Source organism: Colossoma macropomum, unplaced genomic scaffold, assembly GCF_904425465.1.
Source record: "Colossoma macropomum unplaced genomic scaffold, Colossoma_macropomum, whole genome shotgun sequence".
NCBI lineage: Eukaryota > Metazoa > Chordata > Actinopteri > Characiformes > Serrasalmidae > Colossoma > Colossoma macropomum.
This window is the reverse complement of record NW_023494789.1, coordinates 16,960,809-16,986,302: the sequence shown is the minus strand read 5'-3', so window position 1 is coordinate 16,986,302 and position 25,494 is coordinate 16,960,809. Positions and strand designations below refer to the sequence as shown.

The following is a 25,494-nucleotide window of genomic DNA, read 5'->3' as shown; positions in this document are numbered from 1 at the left end:
ATTAAGCATAGTCTAGAAGTATATTGTAATGTCAATGGTGAGGAAAAGTCTTTTTAGTCTAGCTGACACCTTAGCGCCCATCATCATGGGTACCTTTCAAATATACTTTTAGAAGATATCAAACTTACTTTAGTAGAGGTCAAAGTATTATCATTTACATATACTTAGAAAAGTGCAAATCACTTAAAATGTTAAATCAACCACTGATTCGGTTAAAATCAATTGACTTTGCTTATTATAGGGTTTTACAATTTACGTTTAGTTTTCAGTGTTACATTTTTATTTAGACATGTATCTGTTTATACTATAATAAGTTTTAAAAATAGGTGTATCGTTATCCATTTGAGCTGGCCTGTTTGATTCAAAACTAGATTGAAACATCTGAAGAAATGAATAGATTTGCTGATGTTCAATTCTTAAACCTTAGTATATCTAGAGTTGATTAGTTCAGCAGAATCTGTGTCACACCAGTGTTCCTTCTTCCTTCCTGCGTGACAGCAAGCGTCCGCTCTGGGTCAGTGATATGTAATGCTAAATGAAGCAGGTAAAGATGTCTTTAGATGTGAGGCGACCTGGCCGGCCCCTCTCTGAGCAGATCTCTGTGGGCAGGCTGCGCTGCATGGGGGCTGCCGGCCCCGTGGTGAGGGGACTAATGGAAAAGCTTTCAGGGCAGCAGGCTAGAGGAAAACGTCAGCTCACATTTGGCCTGTCTGCCTGCTCTGATGGCCCTCAGTTGCGGTCACTTCCATGGGGTCTGGCCCATTCTCCATTCAGGACATCCCCCACACACACATACACTGTCTTCATCTTTAAACACTCATACCCCTCCATCCCAAAACATGCTCTTCAGAGTGTGTGTACGGAGTGTGATGGGTGTCGGGGGACTTGCCTCGTTAAACAGTCCTGAAAACAACAAGCGCTTGCGAAACAAAGGTATATGACGTGCATGCAGCAAGAGCGTACCGCTCAAGCTCAGCCGGGATGTCCCGCAGCAGACTGGAAAAACGCTCCTCACTCCCCAGAGCTTGGGCTGAGGTGTCATGTCAAGCTGGGATGGGCTGCAGAGGAGGGAGCTGATGTTATGCTGAACTACATGCTATGAACTAGAACTCCATCCATCCATCCATGGGGCAAAAGACAAGCAGTTAAGCAACACTCCTTAATAAAAATTAAATGGCAAGAATTAAAACACACTTCTCTCAAAATTGTAATTCATTTATAATATATACTCTGTCTTTCTCTGTATTTGCCAGGCCGAATTGCTCCCATCCACTTTACATATTGTGTGCCTGTCGTAGTGCTTAATTCCCAAACTTGACCACCAGTTCCATATACTGTGCAAAAGTCTTAGACATCTAAGAAAATGATATGTAAAGCCATTTATTTGGGTTAATTTGAATTTGTTCAATAAATTTCTAACACTAGAATGAACACAGAGAAACACATTAACAATACTATGTTTACAATACAATACAGTACAATACAATAGTGCTGTTATGTCTGTCCATGGGTTGTCTTAACCATTTTCCTCACGGAAGCTCAGTATTTACAGTTACCATAGAATATGTGATGCTGATGGAACATTTTTTGTGTTTATTTGTATTTATTATAATATTATATAGTGGTTTTGCAGACCAAAATAGACTCACTGCCAATATGCTATACATATACGTATTTCATTTTTTGACATTGTGTGAAAATACCAGCTGCCCTTTATACAAGTCAAGTCAAGTCAAATTTATTTATATAGCGCCTTTTACAACAGATGTTGTCACAAAGCAGCTTTACAAAGAATCCGGGTCCAAGCCCCCAGTGAGCAAGCCTTGGCGACAGTGGCAAGGAAAAACTCCCTCAAAAGGAGGAAGAAACCTTGAGAGGAACCAGACTCAAAAGGGGAACCCATCCTCCTCTGGTCGACACCGGATAAGAGGACAGACACAAAACAGTATAGTGGATACAGTTTAACACCACTGTGCAGTGCACCGGCCGCATCTCAGGTCAGACCCTCTTAGGACAGGCAGCCGCTCAGCTCAGGGAAAGAGAGGGGGAGGGGGGAAGGGGGGGGGGAGGGTGGAGGGGGGATGAGAGGGACATAGTTAGAAAAACAAATTAACCAAAAGCTCGACTAAACAGGTAAGTTTTTAGCCTAGACTTAAAGATAGAGGCTGTGTCTGAGTCCCGAACACAGACTGGTAGGCTATTCCAAAGCTGGGGGGCTTTGTATGAAAAGGCTCTTCCCCCTGACGTAACTTTATTTATTCTGGGTACTAATAATGAGCCCGCACCTTGTGATCTAAGTGGGCGTGTCGGTTGATAATAGGAAATAAGGTCACTGAGGTACTGAGGAGCAAGGCCATTCAGAGCTTTATATGTCAGTAGAAGAATTTTGTACTCAATGCGGAATTTAACTGGCAACCAATGTAAGGTACACAAAATTGGGCTAATGTGGTCGAATTTCCTGGTTTTGGTGAGAACTCTGGCTGCAGCGTTCTGGACTAACTGAAGCTTGTTAAGGTTTTGGCTGGAACAACCAGAAAGCAGAGCGTTACAGTAATCTAACCTGGACGTGATGAAGGCGTGAACTAACGTTTCTGCATCCTGTAGCGACAGTGCATTTCTTAATTTAGCGATGTTACGCAGGTGGAGGAAAGCTATTCTGGTAATATTGGTAATATGCTCATCGAAGGCCAGACTGGGATCAATCGTGACACCAAGGCTTTTTACAGATGTGCCTGGTGCAATTGAGAAACTAACGAGATTAAGAGTAAACGTAGGCAGATTATTCCTAGCAGCTTTTGGACCAAGAAGAAGGACTTCGGTTTTGTCTGAATTTAGTAAAAGGAAGTTGCTTGACATCCAGTCTTTAATGTCTTTGACACAGTCCTCTATCTTATTAAGTTCAGTTTTGTCCTCTGGTTTAGCTGAAATATATAATTGTGTATCATCGGCATAGCAGTGGAAACTGATGCCATGTTTTCTAATGATGGTACCTAGTGGTAGCATATATAAGGTAAATAACATGGGTCCTAAGACAGAGCCCTGTGGAACACCATACTTTACAGTGTGAAAATTTCATGATGAATGGACCAACTGAAGTGGTCTAAAACTATTTAAAATAAAATCTCTTTACATTGACCTACATTCAAAATGAGGTTTTTTTTTCTTTTTCTGTTAAAGCACCATTTTAGAGATACAAGGTTGTGTTCTGACAGAGATATGAGATATATTAACACAAATAATAAATAACATTAACACAATAAGTAGTGATTTTTATTTTTCCAAACTTTTAAAGAGGTATTTGTAGTTATCATTCATTACCTTGTTCAGCCAATCAGTCCTTCATTCAGTGAAACAAAGGGTGCTGGTTGTGAATTTGAATAGATCAGTGTGATGGCTGAGGGCGTACCTCTGGCATACCTCTCATACAGGTCCCACTTAAGACCAAACAGTGCTCATTGGTCAGTCTGTGTTATCCAGTGCTGAGGCTCATTCCCACAAACTGTGAAAGAGCCTCTCTGGTTCCTGCTAACCATGTCACCTTTTCCTCTTTCTCCCATTCTTGCTCCTTTTCTTTCTGAATATCATGAATAATTTGTGGCTCTGCCCTGCTGCCTGATGACAGCTGTGCAGTAGTCCCGCAGTCTATTTTTCAGATCAGGTAAATAATGAATAAAGCAGCACAACAAAAGAACACGTCCTACCTGAGCCCTGCCTCGCTCGCATCATCCATCTCTGCCTTATCACGGACAGGAACACGCCACTGCTTACCTGCTGATGAGTTTCACATGATTCTTATGCTGAATAAACCAAACATTTTAGCTCATTTTACATGATTCTTCATGACTTCTCAAACCACATGATTTGCTGTCAGTGTCTTCAGCACTTTTATTTCATTACTGATAGTGAATGTTCACAGACGGTTATCCCAGAGCCTCCAGCTGCCAGTGTTGGTGGGTAGTTTTTCCAGAGGACATTCTTCATTTCAGCTCTCTTTTTCTCTACATTATCATTGATGTCTATTTTAAATTTCCCTTTTATACATACATGTACAGTCTTCACTGAGATGGCAAAGTGATTATCAAGCAGGCAAAATGAATGAAATGGTTGTCTATTTTCATCAGTCTGATAACTGAGCACTGAACTGAGGTCAGCAAAAACTGCCCTTTAAGGTGGTCACTGCTTTACTATGTACTAGTTTGAGAACACCACATAGATGGATAATAGCAACAATGACAACAATAACAATAATAATAACCTTTATTTATTATTAATTTATTTATTAAAGTGGAATTCCATAGATCTTTTAAAAAATCTGGACAATTTAGTTTTGATGTAAATGTCGCATTGCAGAGAATCTTAAAAAATGTTGCATTTCTTTATAATGGAAGTGGTAGGAACCAGAGTCTTCATTGTCTCGATGTCTATAATGCAAATCTATTCATTTTTTTTACTAAATCTACAAAATCTTATCTCACAATTATCATAAAACAATGTCTCAGGCATCAGGCAATGTATTCTTAACCATTTACTGTAATAACTTGCTGTGAAGAAGCTTTAAGAGGCATTAAACTCTTCAGACGTTTGGTTCCTATTACCACCACTGTGAACTCCAACAAAAAAAAAGACATATATTAATCATTGTTTTTTTTTTGTACAGCCTTTCACATTAAGAGCCAACCAATGCATTATTTATGTTTTAGTAATCCCTTCATTTACATACATATATATCACTTTTTCTTATATGTAATGTATCTCAAGATTCTTTGCAGAAAAAACTCGAAAATAACTCAAAAATAATTCATAACTAACTCGAAAATAACTCAAAAATAACTCAAAAATAATTCATAACTAACTCGAAAATAACTCAAAAACAACTCAAAAATAATTCATAACTAAAAAGAATAACATTTCTATTAAAGTTACCTCATTCTTTTTTGCCTTAATTTTCTCCTATTAATCTAATACTAATGGACTTTTTTAGTTTTAATGTCATTGTCACCTTTTTTGCACTTCAGTCTCTTCTATCTGTAATCTCCCACCCCCACCTCATTTAGATACTCCTCTCTGTTTCAACCTCTCACAGATTTGAAGCTTGTGCTCATCATCTACCAAATGTCATTCCCTCCAGGCAGCTGAGCTGCTATAATACCGCTCTGTTGTTTTGCTGCACTGTTAATACATGCATTGTATTTTGGGAAGAGGCTGTTGTGAAGTGTTTGTGAGTTTTGAATGAACAGCATTGTTCATGTATTACTTTTCAGACCAAAATAAAACCATTTATAGACTTACTGTTACTGCATGAAGAACATTGGGCTAAACTGACAAAGTATTTTATTATAGTGCAGGTTAATTGCTGGATGGTACTATAGCTTGATTGACCACCACATTGTATCTGTCCAAAGAAATACAGGTTTAGTCTCCTTTAAGCAGTTTTAAATCCGTAAGATGTCCACAGAATGTGAAAAACCTGTAGAGTCTTCAGTGGTGGGCTATCTCGGAAAGCCAAAGCACAACATTAGATGCCCTCTTCATTTTTTATGTGCTACTGATATCAATTATAGATGACCTTAAACCACAGAAAAGCAGGACGCTCTGGTTCACACTGCACAATGCGCTAGAATTACGAGGCATTATTAATGCAGCTAACTACTACTAAACCCAGCTCACCCTGTGTGTGTGCGTGTGTGTGTGTAGTGAGCGTGTGCGTGCTGTGTGTATGTGCGTATGTTTGAGGAGAATGCAGTGCTCTGATTACTCGACCACTCAAATCGATTGGGCCCTTTCCAGGACTTTTCTATTCATATTTGATATGCCTGCAGGCGGTGGGGTAACGGTTTTAAAAACCTGACCAACCTGCCCAGCCTAATAGTGCACTTGAAACCTTTTTCCTTTTGAGTGAGCTGCACAGGATTGGAGCAGCTGAGCCGTGTACTGACCCTTGTTCAGACATTGCAATCCCAGTTTCGCTCTGTGTCAAGAACATAGCGCAACCCTGCTACTGTACTCCACTGTTTACAGGCCTTACAATGATTGTGTGGTTGTTTGTTCATTTATTTATTTATTTATTTACATACTTTTGTCTAAATCCAGACCAGTGGGCCTCAGCCACATCATCATTTCCTAAATTAAAAAAATTATCCACCCCACCCTTTTTTTAACTTTCCATTTCCCTTTTAACATAATTACACAAAGCAACTTTTCAGTGTCCCCCAGTGACACTAGGGACTTTAAATCAGGGGTGCCCAAATGTGTATACAGCTGTATGCAAAAGTTTGGGCCCCCTTGGTCAATTTTTTTGTTTATTTTCTAAATGAAAATAAGTTAACACACGCTCTGCAGAGAACACACTTCTGCACATTTTAATACACAATTACTGTTTATTTACTGAATATAACATACTGGGGGGAAAACAGAAAATATGGCCTGTACTAAAGTTATGCCACATTTTATATTGTATGTTTCCAATAAATAAATAACAGTTGTGCACAAAAATGTGCAGAAAAATCTCTGTAATGGATGTGTTTGCATCTTTTCACTTACAAAATAGGCCAAAATGTAATTTGACCAGGTGTTCAAACTTTTTCATGTGACTGTATAACTATATATAGAGTTTTATTCCAAAAAACAGGATATCCATTTGTAAAAATTTTGGATATAACAAGTTTTTCATAAGAGTAACAGTGGACGTATAATGGAAAACACATTTTTATTTCTCTGATAAACATGGTACTAGCCGTAATATAGAAGAATAAAGATGAATGTCTACACACTGTTTTAACAGTTTATGGTCTTCATCAGGCAAGACATCCATGTAAAAGGGGCAAGTTTATACAGAGGTTAGGTAGTGACATCACAGAATGACCTGCCTACCAGCAGTCACATGACTGAAAACATACAAACTTTTACATATTGTCACTGTCAAAAACAGTTCAGCAGCTGTCCTTCACACTTTGTGAAGATTTTATGATGTTTGGACCAATAGAAGTGCTCCATGGCTTCACATTAACTTGCATTGACAGTAAAGAGCGTTTTTGCCTTCCCTTGTAAAGTTACTTGTTTTTCTTCGGACAGCGACAATATATATAATATCAATAATCATTAAAATAGTCATAGTTCAAAACTTACACATTAAAACAACAACATCAAATACAATACATACCTAAAGATGTTTCTCACAAGTATAATTATTAATGAATTACTAACAATAAAGCTGAGCACCAAACTGAGCCATTACATTAATAACAAGCCTGTTGTATAATTGTCTATTTGGCAAAATGGTATTAAGGGTATAGTTTCTTCTCTAGATCACCATGCCTGGGAGATTTAACCACTTTCTCTATGCTTGTATACCTGAGTGCACTGATGACCAGCTAGTTTAAAATGAACTGCAATGGGACTGAGTGCATCACCAGTCCTACTGTTACTGCGATGTTCAAATATACAGGTACAAAGATCAAGAAGTTTTACTTGCAAGATTTATCATGATATAGCATTGATATTTCTTGTATGTGTAAAGCCCATTCACAACAACGTATATCATTAACAAAGAAAATGTGTGAACGTGGTCAATAATACGATTTGGAACTACACTCTTCATATGTATATAAAGTATAAAAATAGATTTGCTCTCTCTTTGGGTGAGGGGATGGAAATGCTTAGTTTCATTGTCCAAAGGTCAGTACATTTAACCGATAGCGTTTATTTCTTATATATACCTGTATATGAACCACTTCGTCTTTCAGCTGTAGCCTACTTGATGTAGCTAATTAATAAGAAAATCCTGTTCTAGTTTCAAATTCAAGTTTTCTGTAGACCTGCTTGAAAAAGTGACTGATAAATGTTATTGTAAGTAATATATGTGCTTATAAGCTTTGTGATTATCCATTATAGGTGATTCATATAAGACTAAGTTAAGTAGTAAGTCCTGCATCTCACATTCAAAACACTGTGCAGCTTTGAGCCACCCTACAGTGTAGCAAAAGGTATTTGGATGTTTGTGTCATATTTAAAATGTACAAAGTTTATTGTGTTAGGAAACAAAATGTCAAACCAAGCAGGGTTTATTTTAAACTGACAAATACAAGACTGCAATTTCTGAGTTCATGATTCCGGCAATGAACACAATACTGTAAGAAAAGCATTCCCAGAATTTACTTTCGCCTCTTTGCTTTACAGCACTCTCAACAATCTGAGTGGAATTCTTCTCCAGGCCTTCTCCACAGAAAGAGTTTACAGTCAGTCTGTTGTGCTAAATGTGACTTTCTCTGAAACAAATACTATTTTGGCGAAACATTTTATGTAGTAACCTAAAAATGGTTACTTCTTTTAATGATAGTTTATTAATGATTAAAGTGTCCCAATACTTTTTGGAGCCACTGCACTCAGAAAAAAAGATGCTACACTGTCACTGGGGTGATACCCTTAAGGGTACCTCTTCAGTACCTTCAATTAGGGAACATAATTGCACCATAATCCACTGTTGTATTGACTCCACACACCTTGTCTTGTCTGCAGGAGTTGATGTTATTGTTCTGTTTTAACACCCCTCTCATGTCCACCAACGCTGGTTTGCTGGGGTTTCCTAAGACCAGACTGAGATATTTTAGTGCTACAGCCCCCAGACTTTGGAATGCCGTCCTCCAGAATCTCAGTGACTGTTCCTGTGTCTCTCACTTTTAAGATTCATCTTGAAATGTACCTTTTCTCCCACACGTTCACCTTTACCTCTCCTAGTCACTTTTTCACCCCATTGTAACTGTAAAGTAACCTTGAGTGTGAAAAAGTCACCATATAAATGGAACAGATTACTAAAACTGAAACGTCATTTGAAGCTTCATGTATTATCAGTGAGCCTCCTGGCTACAGCTCTTTAGCTTCAGGCCTGCTGGGTTAACAGTGGGAGGAAGTCTGCTTGTTCCTCTTCTCCTCAGTCTGATCTTGTGGGCTTTAAAATATTCACTGTTTTTCTGCAGCAAGATTTAGATGCATTAAGGCAGTGAGTCAGTGATTTCAATCAGGGTTGAGAAACAAGCTCACAGCTTTCTGATTGCAGATTTCTACAGTAACCATGTACTACCAACTACCAATCTGCAGTAAATACACGTCTTACGTATGGAGTGGATATAAGAAGTCTTATTAAAATGGTAGGTTTTTAACTATTAGGCAAAAATAATTGAAAATAAAAAACCCACAACACAAGGCCCCAGTTGCATAAGTGTACCCTTTTGTACTAGGGGCTGTAGCTGTGTTCTGCCCCTACAAATCTCATTTGCAGTAATGCCCAAAAAATAGCTATTCCTGTAGCTGTTCCACCTGTCCAGGGTGTATCCTGCCTTCCGCCCAATGACAGCTGGGATAGGCTCCAGCACCCCACCGCGACCCAGAAGGATAAGCGGTATAGATGATGTGTGTGTGTGCGTGTGTAGCTGTTCTTGACCTTTTAATGACTGCAGTCTGCTGGGAAAGCTATGGTCAGTGAGGCGCTGAGAAAACATGTACTGTTAAAAGGTACAGATCAGGAAAATGGTATAAAAGAATATGTAAAGAACTTGATGTAGTGTAGAGCACTGTGAAGACTCTCATCGTCGCAGCGCCACAGGGACATTGCCAAGGCCAGGAAAATCCTCAAAAGTTGATGACAGGGCAAGAAGAAAACTGGGAAAATCAGGGAAGAAACCAAAAGGCCCACCGCAACATTTTTAAAAAGCATATAACAACAATCCCTCATATTCAGCACATATCTGGACCACGAGGTGTAGCAGAACATGGTCATGATATTTCACAAATAAGATCATCCAAGCCCATCTAAACCTTCAAAAAAGGACACAAAATCCCCTAAAACCATCTGATGAGACAAAGGTTCAAGTTTTTGGCCTGAAGTCTAAAAGACATGTTTGGCACAACAACAATACAGCTCATTAAGTAAAGAACGCCATGAAGCATGGTGGTGGGAGTGTTGTGTTTTGGGACTGCTTCTCTACCATTGGGATGGGGGCTCTAGTCAAGATTGATGGGACCATGACTTCAAGATATTTTGGCAGAAAACCTGCTGGTCTCTGTCAGAAAACCACAAAAGAAGAAAGGTTTCACCTTCTAACATGATGAAGATCCAAAGCCAACAACGAAGACAACCAATGAATGGTTTAAAAAGGAAGGTCAGTGAATAACAATAGCCAAGTCAGAGCCCAGACCTCAACCCCATATAACACCTGTAAAATGATTTAAATCAGACTGTGCTCAGAAGATCACCTTGCAGTTTGAATGAGCCGGAACATTTCCACAAGAAAGAGTGGGATAAAATTGATAAGTCCAGGTGTAAAGACTTTTATATATTTTGAAGAATTACTGTTGTAATAAAGACAGAAGGTACTTCAACAAAATAAAAGGTTTTTCATTTTCAACCAGTTTCCCTAATAATTGTGTATTTGTTTTTCTCTTAAATGTTGTTGGTTTCTAGTTGTCTTTCAATGTTACGTCCATTGAATCTTCAGCTGTAAGATCAAAACAGACCCACATTATGATGGAGCTGAACTGATATCTTTTTACTTAAAACACAAAGCAAGTTAAACCAATGGAAAAAGGTCCTTGCGATTTGTTGCCTTCTGTTTTTAAAGGTAGACTAAATGCCTCAATTTTAGGTTTACTCAGATTTTACTTTGATTCTTCTGCGTTTGCTTGTGTAACTTGAATACATTGTGGCTTTTATTTTCGATTGACAGGTGAGATCCTCCAGTGTTTGGGCTATAAATAAAGGGTCCAGGCCCCATTACTGTCATCCTATAGCAGCTTCTCCAGGTGGCCTCCACTAGACATCTGTCGCACGCTTACTCTCAGAGCACCAGGTTGTTTCCTTCATGTTAGACAGAGTAACCTGGAGCTGATGAAATGGACCAGCGCTGAATAAGAGGCTGAACAGAGCATTTATTGTTTTCAGTGGCAGGTTGGCCACAGATGAACAGAGTGAAGCTGATTTAAAATGCTTTAAAGCACTCTAGTATGTGTATGCATATGGCATTAGGCCTATAACACTAAAGATCGAGTGATTGTTAGACCTGTAGGATAAAAGGTCAATATTTCAGCTGCTGAGAACAAGCAGGGAAGTTAATTACACAGAAACTGGGCGAACCTGCACTGAGGTTCTCTGTAAAAGAAATAAATACACTTTCTTGGTTTGTTTGTTTGTTGTTCATGTTCAAAAGGGAAATTAAAGCTAATGTGACTATTGGTACGCTCTCTAGTGTTGGTAAAATTCAGCAGTCAGCTCTCAGATGTCCAGGAAAATGTAAACAATAGAAGCAATTATATGTTATTCTATTCAGATGAGCTCTTTCTACAGCTGTGATATAGAGTCAGAGCTGCAGTTGGGGCTGGAGAGCAGAAGTAGTCAGTGTGCTGGAGCTGAGCTGTTCAGAGATAAGTAGTCTGAGTCTGTTCACCACTCAGTTCTTCATGCTTCATCTGCACAACAGGGTTTTACCAGCAGCAGAAATCACACTGAGTCTGATTCTCAGTCAGAAAAGAGCCTGAATGGAGCCGCTTTATTCTCTATAGCAAAAGCCTATTTCAATTAACGACGACGATGATGATAATAATAATAATAATAATAATAATAATAGTAATAATGCTTTTAACACGCGCCTTTCATTTACTTATAAATGTTAAGGTGTTTAAAATAATAAAACCAGTTTAAACAAACGAAACCAATTCAAAATCGGCACTTTGTGAAATTAACATTCAGATTTCAGAAAAGCGTTCCTACATCAAAGAGCTTCCAAAGCGACCCGAACTGGTTTATTTCACTAAAGCTGGAGCCAAATCAGAGAAATCTAGTCACCAAGCAGTTTTAGAGAGAACAGGTTTAGGATCGTTTTCTGATCTTTTCTCTTTTTCTTTTCTTTTCTTTTGCTAATTTGTTTGTTTTTTTTCCGCGCTGTTAAAGCGGATCTCTTTATCTGTTTGTTCTGTGCGTTGTTTCAGGAAAGCCTGATAAAAGCGTTTATAATCTGCGTGTTCTGTTTTGCTTGTTCGTGATTATTTATACTCATTTTTAAATGTAAATATTTCGTTTTAATGTAGTGACTGCTTCAAAAACTGCTCCAAAAACTGCTTAAAATACTTTTAAACGTTAAAATATATTTATAATTAAAATAAGTAACAACAACACAACAACAACAACAATAATAATAGTAATAATAATAATTGTTTATTTCTAAAAACTAGCATCGCATCGTATCAACAATAATACGTTTCTGTTTCTGCTTTTTTTTTGTTTTTGTAGGGTCTCTCTCTCTCTCTCTCTCTCTCTCTCTCTCTCTCTCTCTCTCTCTCTCTCTCTCTCTTTTTCTCTCTGATCTCGCCTCTGTCTGCGCTGCAGGTCACATTAAACATTTAGATCTTTTAACCCAACTTTGGTCTTTTGGAGCTCAAAGCGAGAGACGGTCATAATAACGCGCTTTATTATTATTAATGATTAAATATGAGCGACATTCACTCTGAACAACCACTCAGCCCGAAATACAACCCACAGTTCACACAGCACATCTGCACTGAGTTTGATTATACAGTTAACACTGTGAGCATCAGAGCCACACTGTATGTTCATATACTGGAAAAATGAACAGTTAAAACTGACCGTGTGCAGATCTGTGACCAGAGCTTTTCTCTACAGGCCGAACCAATTTTACTTTTCTTTCTTTCTTTCTTTCTTTCTTTCTTTCTTTCTTTCTCTGTACGGGCTACTTTGTTTTCTTCACATCTTCATTTGAGAAGAACGACGCGTTAAAAACAGTGAAATTAATTTCAGTCATTTTTATTCAAACCACTTTCAACAATAAATAGCGTTACTGTTTCAAACAAATATTTAATCATTAATACATCTAAAGTGGACCGCAGCTGACCACAGCTCCAAATCCGCCATACGGACACAGACCGCTCGTGTGCAAATGAGACTGAAAAACAGGTTTGAGGAGAAGAGGAGGAGGAGAAGAGGCAGAGATGAGCCCCGCTCGGGCGGCTGATGACGAGGGTGGAAAATATGTGAGCAGCGGTCAGATCGGTTGGGCCACCCCAAACAGAGAAATCAGGTCTGAGCGGAGCTGTTTTGCCCGCACCTGCTCTGCTCCGCTCTGCTCTGCGCTGATTTCTGCTCCTCAGCTGATCTCCAGCTCTGATAGTCCTCCCTCCGCCAGCGCTCTATTTTGGTGATAATATTTTGGGTTCAGACTGCGCGCGCACACACACACACACACACACACAGACACACACACACTCTCTCTCTCTCTCTCTCTCTCTCTCTTACACACACACACACACACACACAGCTGCTGCTCACTGTATTAAATACACACATCAGTGGAGCGTTGATGTGAAACCGGTTCAGTTCTGATTCTCACTGATTTAACCTAATTTATGTGGAGCGTCTCGATTCATCCAAACGCGGAGACGCTCATCTGGTCCGAGATTCAGCAAAAACACGGCATTTCTTACACAGCTTAGTTTCATTTAGTACACTCTTAAAAAGATGGTTCTTCAAGGGTTCCTTAGCAAAAAATGGATCCATACAGAACTATGAACACACGAACAATCAGTTGCATGCTTAAATGGTTCTTTGCATGGTGAAGTAGTTCTTCAGATTGCTTGAGAATGTGTTGTATATGGTTCTGTATAGAACCTTTTTAAAAAATGTTCCATATAGCACCAAAAAGGATTCTTCTCTTGGTCCAAGCTTGACATCATAACAATAGCAGAACCCTTTTTGGTGTTATGTAGAACCAATTTTAAAAGGTTTTATATAGCAGAACCCTTTTGCTGCTATACAGAAGCATTTTTAAAAGGTTCCCTGTAGCAGAACACTTTTTGGTGCTATACAGAACCATTTTGAAATGGTTCTATATAGTAAAATCCTTTTCGGTGCTATACAAAACTAAAAAAAGAGGTACTATGTAGCAGAACATTTTTGGTGCTATATAGAACCACTTTCAAAAACGTTCTATAAAGCAGAACGCTTTTCGGTGTTATACAGAATCATTTTCAAAATAGTTCTGTATAGCAGAATCTTTCTGGTGTTATATAGAACTATTTTCAAAAACCATATGCAACACATTCTCCATCAATCTGAAGAATACTTTCACCATGCAACGAACCATTTAAGCATGAAAATGTTCTATATAGAGCTCATTGTCTTTACTAAAGAACCATTAAAGAACAGTCTTTTTTAAGTGTGCAGGCTACAATATGGATATTCAAAAGGCCAAATATCGCGATAATTATTAAGGACCTATCAGGCGTCACTTTGGATGAACCGCTGTGGAGAAAGAACTGCTTTCTTCTTGAACGCTGCCAGACCCGCTGGGCTGCTGCCTGTACAGTCCACACACAGCACACAGAACTGAGAGAAAAGTCTGTAGCCTGCAGTAAACTGGCCGTTCTTCACTCTACAGCACAGTGACAAAACTGTCCATCGTCCTTCAGTGTTTGGTGGAGTTCACAGGGCGTCTTTCTTCCCACCTATATTCAGACAAGCCCCGCCCCCTACGCTACGAGTGGCAACTAGTACCCCTTCCTTGCGTTAGGATAGGCTAGTACACTCTTAGCTCTGTAAAACGGGGTTCTTTGACTCGCAGGGCCAGAAGAAACCCTTTCAAATGGTTCTTTCAGTGTTCACAGGTCTATATATAGAACCATTACAGTGTAGTTTCCCCTTTAGTAGTTTTGCAGTTCGTGAATCTGAACCGCGACCCACTCGCAGCGCAGGGGGGCGGGGTTTGTCTGAATACGGGTGGGGTCGATGTTGCCCCTCACTTCAGTCCGTGCTGGGTTTCTTTGTGCCTCCGCAGGTCGACCTTGCGCTGGAAGCCCTTCCCGCACAGCTCGCAGGCGAACGGCTTGAAGCCCGTGTGCTTGCGGCTGTGTGTTATCAGATTAGAGCTCTGGCTGAAAGCTTTCCCACACACCTGACACTTGTGAGGCTTCTCCCCTGCAAACAAAACCAAACAAAAACAAAAAAAAAACAAACGTCAGCTCCCGGTTTGGATAGCAGCGTCACAATATTTACATTCGCATCAGGTATGAACAGTAAAGTACATCAGTCCATCAGACAGGCTTACACCTGCACTCAGATGGTTCTCCAACGGTTCTTTAGTAAAGGCAATGGTTCTATTTACAACTATGAGTTCTGTATTGAATCATTTCATACTTAAATGATTCTTTGAATGGTGAAATGGTTCTTCAGATTGATTGATTGATTGATGTGTTGGGTATGATTCTAAATAGAACCTTTTTGAAAATGGTTCTATATGGCACCAAAAAGAATTCTTCTATTGTTCCAGGATTGACATCATAACAATAGCAGAACCTTTTCTGTGCTATACAGAGTTCTATATGGCATCAAATGGGTTCTTCTACTGTTACGATGTCAAGCTTGGAACAATAGAAAAATCCTTTTTTTTTGGGTACTATATAGAACCCTTTTTAAAAAAGTTCTATATGGAACTATAAACAACACATTAATCAATCTGAAGAACCATTTCATGATGCAAAGAACCCTTTAAGCATGCAAATGGTTCTTTGAATGTTCATGGTTCCATATAGAAACATTGTCTTGACTACAGACCCCTTCATCTCTTTTAAAAGCACATATGGTTCTACACTCTTAAAAAAGAGGATTCTTCAAGGGTTCTTCAGTAAAGAAAATGGTCTTATATAAAACCATAAGAGTGTTCATGGTTCTACATAGATCCACTGTCTTTACTAAAGAGCCCTTGAGGAGCTGTCTTTTTTATTTTTTTGGATTTTTACCCAATTTTCTCCCCAAATTTAGTCGTCTCCAATTCCACCCGCTAGTTAGGACTCCCCCAATCACACCATACTATCAACGCTAGGAGGGTGAAGGCTAACACAGGCTTCCTCCGAGACCTGAGAAGCCAACCACCGCTTCTTTTCGAACTGCCGCTCACGCAACGTCATTGGACAGCTGAACGCGCTCGGAGGAAAGCGCCAACCGCCAGATCTGTTACGTCAGCTAACAGACGCCTGCATTGACTAGCATCGCGCTGAGTGATGGGGGAGAAGGAGGGGCCATCCTACCCACCCGGGGAGAGAGAGACCATTTGTGCTCTCTCGGACTCCCGGCTACGGATGGCTGTAGCATCACCAGGGATCGAACTCGCGATCTCCTGATGATAGGGCCAACTCTTAGACGGTTGCGCCAAACGGGAGCCTCGAAGAGCTGTCTTTTTAGGAGTTAAGTGTCCTCTGGTGGATTTCAGGTTTCATGGTGTCTGTTTTTGACACATTCATCTCAAACTGCTTTGTGGTTTAAATCTGAACCTGTCAGGTATTTGGTAAGGACTGCTGAGGCTGCCCTACCTGTGTGGATGAACGTGTGCTTCTTCATGTCCGATTTCTGGTGGAACCTCTTGCCACAGTACTGACATGGGTAAGGCCTTGTGTCTGAGTGGATCAGGAGGTGTGTGGACAGGGTGGAAGATCGTTTGAAGCTTTTCCCACAGATTTTACAATCAAAACTCCTCTCCTGTGTGACGAGAAGACAAACAAACTCAGTCTGAAGCTCTTAGTTTGAAGCACTGCTCACCAAGCCTCCACATGATGACCCACCTCCCAGCAGGTTCAACCTCCAACCCAAATGTACTACATCTGATCCAGTTAATGATCCAGCCAAACTGGATCAGACCACCATAAGCAGTGTATTCATTAATAGCTATAATATGTAGTATATACCCACATATATGGTATGTAGTATATAGTAATAGTTGTATATAGTATATAGTAAAAGTTGTTTGAGACACAGCCAAAGACAATAGCTAGATCAGTCAGGTGTGCTGGATTAGGGTTCGAGCAAAACTCTGCAGCGTGCTGGAGCTTGACCATGGGTCATGTGGTGTGAACCTCAGTTTACTTTGACGGTCCCGTACCTGCGAATGAACAGCTCTGTGCTGTTCCAAGCTGACCGCATGGCCGAAGGTCTTCCCGCATATGTCACAAGCGAAAGGTCTCGTTCCACTGTGGGACCTCCGGACATGGACCTCCAGGCCGTGTGGTGTGGAGAAGACCTGCAGTAGAGAAAATAATTAAAAATGAATAATACTGAATATGTAAATGTAACAACCCGTAGGATTTGGATTGTGCCTTTATATAGTGCTCAGTACACATATTGTCCCATCTATGGTTCTTAATAACATCATGAGTGCTGATTTAACTCTTAGGGACAGGGATTAAGCCTAGTCTTGGACTATACCTCATTTGGAATGGGGATTTTCCATTGACTAGGTTTAATGCCTGTCTGGGTAACCAACCCTTGTGCCTAGTTGTTAATAAAACAGGTTCCATCTACAGCCCTTCACTCTGCAGGATGTGACACAAACGGCGAGTTGCTCCGTCGTACCTTGCTACACTTGATGCATTTGAAAGCTCCATTCAGCATTAGGCGACTACACAGCGTGGCTGTGTCAGACTTCATCTCAGGTCCATTTCCACGAACATTCCTGTCCACATAAAGCCCAGGCGTCGTGGTCCGCTCAAACAGGCTGGCAGTGGACTCGTAGTGGCCATAAACACCTGTCCCAGATCCTCTCTCACTGAAGAGAGGAGGTTCAGCCACCCTCTCAGTGTAATAACTCCGCTCTGGATCCAGCGGGTGATGATGGTGATGGCTGAAGTTCCATGGGTAAGAGCCAAAGGGGACAGTAAACGGTCGTGTTTCATCCCCACACGGAGAAAAAGATTTCTCAGAGTCTGCTGAAGAGGAAAAAAAAAAAGGCAGAGTCAGCACTGCCGTGCTCATTTGCAAAGGCAGCAGCTTGCTGCAGGCTATACCTGTTTCTGTTGGTTAAACGAAGACTGCTGTGTTTTGGGATGTCAAACAGTAATCAGCCCCTGCTTGATTTGCACACAGTAAAACAAAGAGCAGATTGTGGTTTTACTGCCGTTTACTAATGTCACTAACCACATAACCTCAAGAGCAGGCCGGGTTTGATCAGGCAGATACACTTCATAGCATTTGTCATCAGATTTTTCAAGTCCAGTACAGATTAGATTAGCATCAATAATCTGGCTCTGTGTTAGAGATCACTTACTGTGGGTTCAGTGACCTCAGATTAATAATGTATTATTTAATTACATTAAAATGAATCATGTTACAATGCACTGAAAAATAAGTGCCTTTATTTGGCTTGATCACATTTGTTCCTCCTGAATGAACTACATCACATCAACAGTCATTTTTTCTTACATACTTTTGCCAGTAACCGTGTTTATGTTCTCTTCCTGTGGAAATGATGAACACATGCTGAGCCTATTTTTGTCAGGGTGCAGGTTACAAACGAGAAGACCACCCAGCCTACCTGGTGATGCTGAGGGTGAGGGTGGGCGCCAGTAGTCCTCATAATCTGAGGAGCGGTCACACACACTCCCTCCACAGCTGAGAGGAGGAGATCTGGAGCACAGATCAGCAGGGTCCGGAGAAAAGGCTCCAGCAGGGTCTGACCGGCCATCCGGGGAGCACTCTGGCTCCTCAGCAAGCTTACTGTCTGTGAGTGTAGAGAGGATCAAATAAAAAGATGAAGAAAAAAAGGCTGCATTTTTGCAAATGTATCTGTTTGTAAAAGCTGTTGGTTTAGGCTTAGAAAAACGGATAGAAACACATAAATGGTATGCAAGAGTTTCAAAAAGACAAATAAACACAGATTTGATTTTTTTTTATTATTACAGATAAAACTAAATGATTAAAAAACGTGAATGAAGACGTTTTATGGTTATTTGTTGTTTGTACACCGTAAAAATGGTTATCAGTTCAACCTAAAAATACTTCATGTAGTAACAAGTAAATTAACTAATTTTATTCTTAACTCAAAAATTTATTTTGATTGAAAGAAATGTTTAATGTATTTATTTTGGTTGAATAAAACGGCCTAATTTACTTGTTTCCGCATGAAATAAGTTTTTTAGATCGAACTAATGAACAATTTTACCGTGCAAAATCTCAGTTTGATTTCAAATAAGATTTTCTAATGAAGTATAAAATTATTACATTTTTTTCGTTTTTTTTGCAGAGAAAATCTGCATTTTCACGGTAAAAATGGTTCGTCAGTTCAACCTAAAAAATTACTTAATGTGGCAACAAGTAAATTAACTAGTTTTATTCAGTCTAAATGAACACTGTGAATAAACGATTCTTTAGACTGTTATTTTTTGAGTTAAATAAATAGTTCAATTGCTAGTTACTACATGAAGCAATTGTTTTTAGGTTGAACTGACAAATCGTTTTTACAATGTACATATTTCATTCTGAGAACATTTTTATTCTGAGAATAATTTAATTATTTAAAGTATATATATATATATATATATATATATATATATATATATATATATATTACATATCATTTTTATAATGTATTGTTATGTACATATATATTTAGTTTATTCCAATGATTTCTAATTAGTAAAAGCACAAATATCAGTCTAAGCAACGAATAACAGAACAATATAAAACATCTTTAAAAACAGTAATTTTACGTTTTTCAAATCATTTAATTTTTAAATAGTAAAAGAGCAATAAATAAGATAATAGTATTAAAACTTTATTTTTAAAAACAGTATTTTTTACGTTTTTCAAACAGTAAAAAAGCACAAACATCACAGAATAACGCTGTTATAAACGTCTCTATTTTAAAACAGGCTGAAACGGTGAACAGCATAAAAACGCACAAGCATTCTGAGACGTTAAAAATCACAGCTGTGCAAGTGTGTGTATCACTGTGGTGAGTAGAGGTGGGTGTGGGTGGTCGTACCTGTGCAGATGTGCGCTATGAGTGCCTCCAGTCTGCTGTACTCCTCCTCCACACTGCGCGGTGTGTGGTAGCTGTGCGCCTTCTTACTCTTCACCAGGAACGAGCGCGGCATGTCTGACCCTGACCGACTCTCTGTGTCTCTCTCTCTCTCTCTGTGTCTGTCTCAGTGTCTCTCTCTCTCTCTCCTCCTTCTCTCTGCGCTGCGCTGAAGGCCACTCACTCTGAGCGCCGCGGCTCCTCTATTAAAGCAGCGTGTCTGCGCTCTGCGCATGCGCGCCGCTGACCGCCCGCCTGCCAGGTGCTTCGTCTTTTCCTTTACAGACAGGTGCTTTAAAGGAGCTGCCCCCCGCCACCAACTAGCGCTGCTGTTGCTGCTGCCCCCAGTGGGTGTCCCGAGGGGGCAGGAGGGGCGATAACAGCCTTTATCTGAGGGAGCACGAGCACAGGAAGCGCGAGACGATCACGCTGAACACGGAGCTGTTTCAACATCACACAAACACACAAACACACACACACACACACACAGGGAGAGAGAGGAGAAATCAAATGTTGTTTGTTGCTTTAACTTTAGTGAAGTTGAGTCCTTTGAGGCTTCGCCATTAAAACCAACTCAAAGCTGAAGGGTGAGAGCTGAACTCCACCTGAGGGAACTCGAGCTCTAAATCATTTTGCTCAACAAAAACAGGCGAAACTCATATAAATGTAGATCTGAATGTTTTCCTGCACTGTAGACTTACATTAGCTGACATATCAATCATGCAAATTATTCCCTTGCAAGTATTAAGTTACTTAACATATTCCCGCTTTAATGACTTTATATATGAGCTACAGTTACTTTCTCATCCACACCTCTGCAGTAAGTAAGCTTAACTCAAGCAGCCCCGTGGTTTTAAATGGTTACAACAGATCTGGCAGTGCTTTACTATTTCAACTGTCATTCTCTCTTCAATTAATTAGATTAACTTAAACCAAATATTGCTCCTGATGTGATGCAGTGACATCCATTAAAATAACTCCCCTGTATTAAACAGACTGTTTTGTACAGTACTGAGTAAATGGCTTACATGGAACTAGAGCCATCCATTAATGAGGACTCTTATAACTGATAAACCTGAACACTGAAAACCATCATAGTGTGAAGAACAGAACTTCACATTTAAAGTGAGAGTAAGCTGTGACACTAAAATATCACTTTGTGAGAATTATATTCATAAATTAGAAAAATAAGACAAGTAACAGAATAAACAGAAACCAATAAAACTGCTAAGAATGCTGGAAGCTTTACAGGCAAAAGACTCTTCAGGCTGTAGGACTTTTCCAAATGAACTGATCTACATTTACCTCACTAACAAGGGGTTATACAAGAAATAGTGTAAACCTTCTCACAATAAACACATTCCACCAGAACATCAACACTGCTGTTCTTACAGTAACTATTTTAATAACTACTTTAGCTGCTGGCATTAAGATTTATTTGTTCTGTTTTGTGTTGAAATTAATTGACTATGCTTTGGTTGATCATGCAAAAAAATGTATAGACTTTTTTTTCTCATTACAGCAGAAAAACAGCACAAAACAGAGTGGTATATTCACTGTATGGAAATGTATTTTCTATAATTTAGCAAAGGTGCAGCAGTAACAGGTACAGTAAACGTTAGTCCATCTGGTCTGCATCACTCAGCCATCACACCTAGAAACATGAACTATACAATATATTTCCTCTCGTTTCAGAGCCGGATTCATTGTGAACAAGGTACGATCTTTTTATAGATGGTGAACACCTGACCATGATTTGATTGGCCTGTTTACATTCATTTCAATCAGCAGTTTGTCTCTATGGTCATTATAATCTATGAAAGCTGTGATATAGTGCTTGTGACTTAGTAAACAGCTATGCAGCTATTCAGATTCCAAGAGTTGTGCTGTGTTAAGAGGTGTGAAAAAAGAACTGAGAACTGAAAATGCCTGTTATTTTGTATAACAAGCATTTGTGACTGTATAAAAATTTTGTTTCTAATAGGTAGATTCTCATAATCACAACCTTTATAAATTTATAAATTTGTATGGAAAATGAATTTATCTATTTACTCACTTATTTACTTTTTGCTTTTGCTTTTTTCAGCTTCATCAATTCTAAAATAAATTAGATGTATATCATTACGTATGTTTGGTTACTCGCTCATTTTTTTGTTTGTTTGTTTATTTTGCAGAACAATCATTATGAAATAAATCTTTGTCTCAGAGGTGCTTTGTGTCCACACGGTTTTGAGTTGCTGGCTGTGGTGGAACAGAGCGGCCTTGTTCTCCAGGCTGCTGACCCGTGCCGACCCCACGACACCTGCTACGCCCGCCGTTGCATTCAGCACTGCGGCACACAGACTGCAGGCAGGCTGACCAGACTGAGAGTGCACTCTCTCACCTGTCGCTCACTCGCTCGCCCTATCAGCAGGTAAGGGTGTGCTATCAGTTTGAGTAGACCACTGTAATGCTCACAGCCTGTGAGAGAAACTGAGAGGGAGCCCAGCCGGCTTCAATAGAAAATATAATGCATTTCAGCTGCATTATGTCAATTAAAAAATATTTTACATCGACACAATTTAATCTTTTAGTTCACTTACTTTTGGCTATACAGTCAATAAATAAAGTTAACAGATTTAACATTCACTAGATTTAAGAGTCATCAAATCTAAGACACAGCCAATATGCAAACAGAAGCAGCAAATGGGACAGAAGTGAGTTTCACTCACGAGCCAAATAAAATACTTATCAAGATAATCTGACAAGTCACTGTATTACACTGAACACTGATCTGACTCACTCGCACTTAGTTACAGTGAGTGCTGGCTGATATTTCATATAAACCACCATACTGTGATACTGTTTTTCAGTTACTGCACATTTTTAGGGATATTCTTGATAAATAATGCACATTATATACATGATACAATGCAGATAAAGTAAAATCTGTTTTTATTTATTTACTTTTACTTCTGTGTCATTTTAACAGAAGCAGAACAGAATATAACAGTTCAATCAGCTTGTAAAGCTTTCTTTTAGAGAGCAGCTCTCAGGAAGCTCATTAACTTATTAACGTAAACTTAAAGGTCATCAGATACTGTGATATACAGTTTGAAAAGGGTAAACACTCTCGGCCAAATGACGCTTTATTGATTTTCAACAAACTTAAATCCGGCATTCTTCCTGCAAATTTTAGTGCGCAGTTTCTGTTCTTTTGCTGAGTTTGACAGAGTGGGGGGGGAAATAAAAGGTGCCATTACTTTTGCACAGGCCACATTTTATGTTTTTTTTTTTCCCCAGTATGTTCAGTTCAGTAAATAAACAATAATTGTTTATTAAAATATACAGAAGTGTACAGAGGATGTGGTAACGTGTGTGGGTGTGTATAAATATGTATGTGTATATATATATATATATATATATATATGTATATATATATATATATGTATGTATGTATGTATATATATATATATATATATATATATATACACACACACACACATTTTTATATGCGTGTGTGTTTATCTGGTATTAAGATATATATATATATATCCATATCTATATCCATATCCAAAACAGAATGGTATATCTTTACTGTATAGAAACAAAACAATATTTTCTATAATATGGCAAAAGCTACAGTAGCCACAGGAACAGTAAATGTTTAGTCCATCTGGTCTGCATCATTAGGCCATGTGTCCTCGTCCAAACCATACCTAAGGTCCTCTCTTGGTTTTACACAGTACACATCCTTTAGCACTATCGCAGTCTGATCTTTCATTGCAGCTTTGTTACACTAATATAAATGAAGCTGTAACAGTCTGTCCTCTGCAGTTCACATCACCGGGTCCCACTTCTCAATGTATTACCAAGCCTGAGGTTAGAATGTGTGTTACAGCAGGAAATGCCCCTAAATACTGATAGAGGTTGAAATATGCAGGTCTTCAGGCTCCACACCACTACAGGCCTGCTCCTTTTATCAGAAACCGCACACAGCAAACTCAGCCTCATCTCTTTTAAATGGAGCTGACAGTGTGAGATGTTGAGGCAGATGCTGCATCTGAAATGTCTGCGTGAAGCAATCGCAGGAAATCAAAGCTCAATGTGCCCTCTGGTGATTAGAGCCACTGGCCCCAGGGCTCCCCAAGACTCCACTGATAGAGGCTCCATAAAACGCTCCACTTCACCAGCCATTAAGCAAATTACACAAAAGCAGCAATTAAGCACTTCAATTCATCAGCAAGGAAATAAGCCCATTGTTAAAGCCGCTTCGCAGCGTTCCCTAACGTTTGAAACCTGATGCATCTTAACCTGTTACATTCTTTTAGTAAAGGTGTCACAAAGGGCTCTTTGAGCAAAGGTGCATTTTCAGTCCTGAGAGAAATGTCTGTAAATGAGATGATGTGTGAAGAGAAACTCACATAATGTAAAGGTTCCTTACCAGTTTAAGGCTTCTTCCTAGAAATGTTACACTATGTGGAGGTTCTTTGAACTATAAAAGGCTCTTTATGTTTCATTTACTAAAACGGTTCTCTAAAGAGCTATCAAAATGTTCTTTTAGGAACCAAACATGGTTCTTCTATGACATCATGCAAAGTATTTATTTATTCGCCCTACCACACTTTTTCCCTCTATTATTGCTAGAGCACATCTTTATAATTTAAAGTGAAAGTTTGCTTATGTTTATTTATTTTTCATGATCATGTTTATAGTGCAATTAAACACACCACAGTTTAAGTGGATTCAACAGCCTGGATGAGTATCAGAGATAATGGAAAATGGATTTTGAAAACTTTTGAAAAAAAAGAGACTTGTTATTACATGTGTGTTATTATGTTATTACATGAAATTCCTGCGTTGGCTCACTTCAATGTTTATAAGCATTATATGAGCTTCGCGAGTCACAAACTTCAAACTAACATCAGGGTTAACACACACATCTCATATTGGTCACCTCATGTTTACACACTAAAATCCAACCCAGCAGCGTGTCTAAATCATATAAATATAAAATCACATTTTTTATATATTACCATATTTATATATATATATATATATCCCACTATTTTCACAGCCAAGGTACCTCAGATCAAATAGCACACAGCAAGGTGTAAAGAGGGATACACTCTTCAGTTCAAATGTTCATTAGAATTAAAAGAATACAGGTTTCATAAGAACTCAACACTAACAGAACTTAGAACCTAATCAAGCACAACTTCAAGGTTGTAGGGCAGCCGAGCTGACAGCTAGAAGCTTTTTGCGGGGCGTGATTTACTGATTTCAGAGGTCTGATTGAAAGATGGCTGGACTCTTAGGCTGCACAGCCACTATTTCAGAAATCCATCCACACTCACGTGGCTTACCTGACCTCCTAAAGGCTGGGCTTTCCTGCGTTCAGTCTGGATCAGGCTCTACTCTGTAGCCGTGGTGCGTTTTTGGTGCATCTTGAGCTGTGAGAGATCACTTCCTGCAGACGTTCTTTATAACACGTCTCATTAGCAAGTCAAGCTCGGTGCAGGAAGGGCTCTGCTGGAGTTGCCACACTGCACACAGCCCTCAAACAGCCTGGAGAACATGGGGACAGAGATAAACTACAGAATACTCTGAGAGGAGAGCTCGGCCTCTGAGAAAAGCAATGCATTTAATTCCCATTTAAATGTGTACATCA

General features: G+C 39.3%; 1 protein-coding gene across 2 annotated transcripts; it reads right to left on the bottom strand.

The window, feature by feature from the left end:
- Nucleotides 1-14,348: 14,348 nt before the first annotated feature.
- gfi1ab (growth factor independent 1A transcription repressor b) lies at nucleotides 14,349-25,269 on the bottom strand. 2 transcript variants are annotated; one of them, XM_036570336.1, is made up of 7 exons: nucleotides 25,190-25,269; nucleotides 19,809-20,285; nucleotides 18,360-18,545; nucleotides 17,402-17,754; nucleotides 16,932-17,069; nucleotides 16,366-16,531; nucleotides 14,349-14,974 (listed from the first exon to the last, which is right to left on the bottom strand). In XM_036570336.1, exons 2-7 carry the CDS (start codon nucleotides 19,918-19,920, stop codon nucleotides 14,796-14,798), a joined length of 1,134 nt encoding a protein of 377 aa, XP_036426229.1. In that variant the 5' UTR covers nucleotides 19,921-20,285; nucleotides 25,190-25,269; the 3' UTR covers nucleotides 14,349-14,795. The 2 variants fall into 2 exon arrangements, with proteins under 2 accessions (XP_036426229.1, XP_036426230.1); XM_036570337.1 differs by having other exon boundaries at nucleotides 17,402-17,751.
- Between the last annotated feature and the right edge of the window lie 225 nt (nucleotides 25,270-25,494).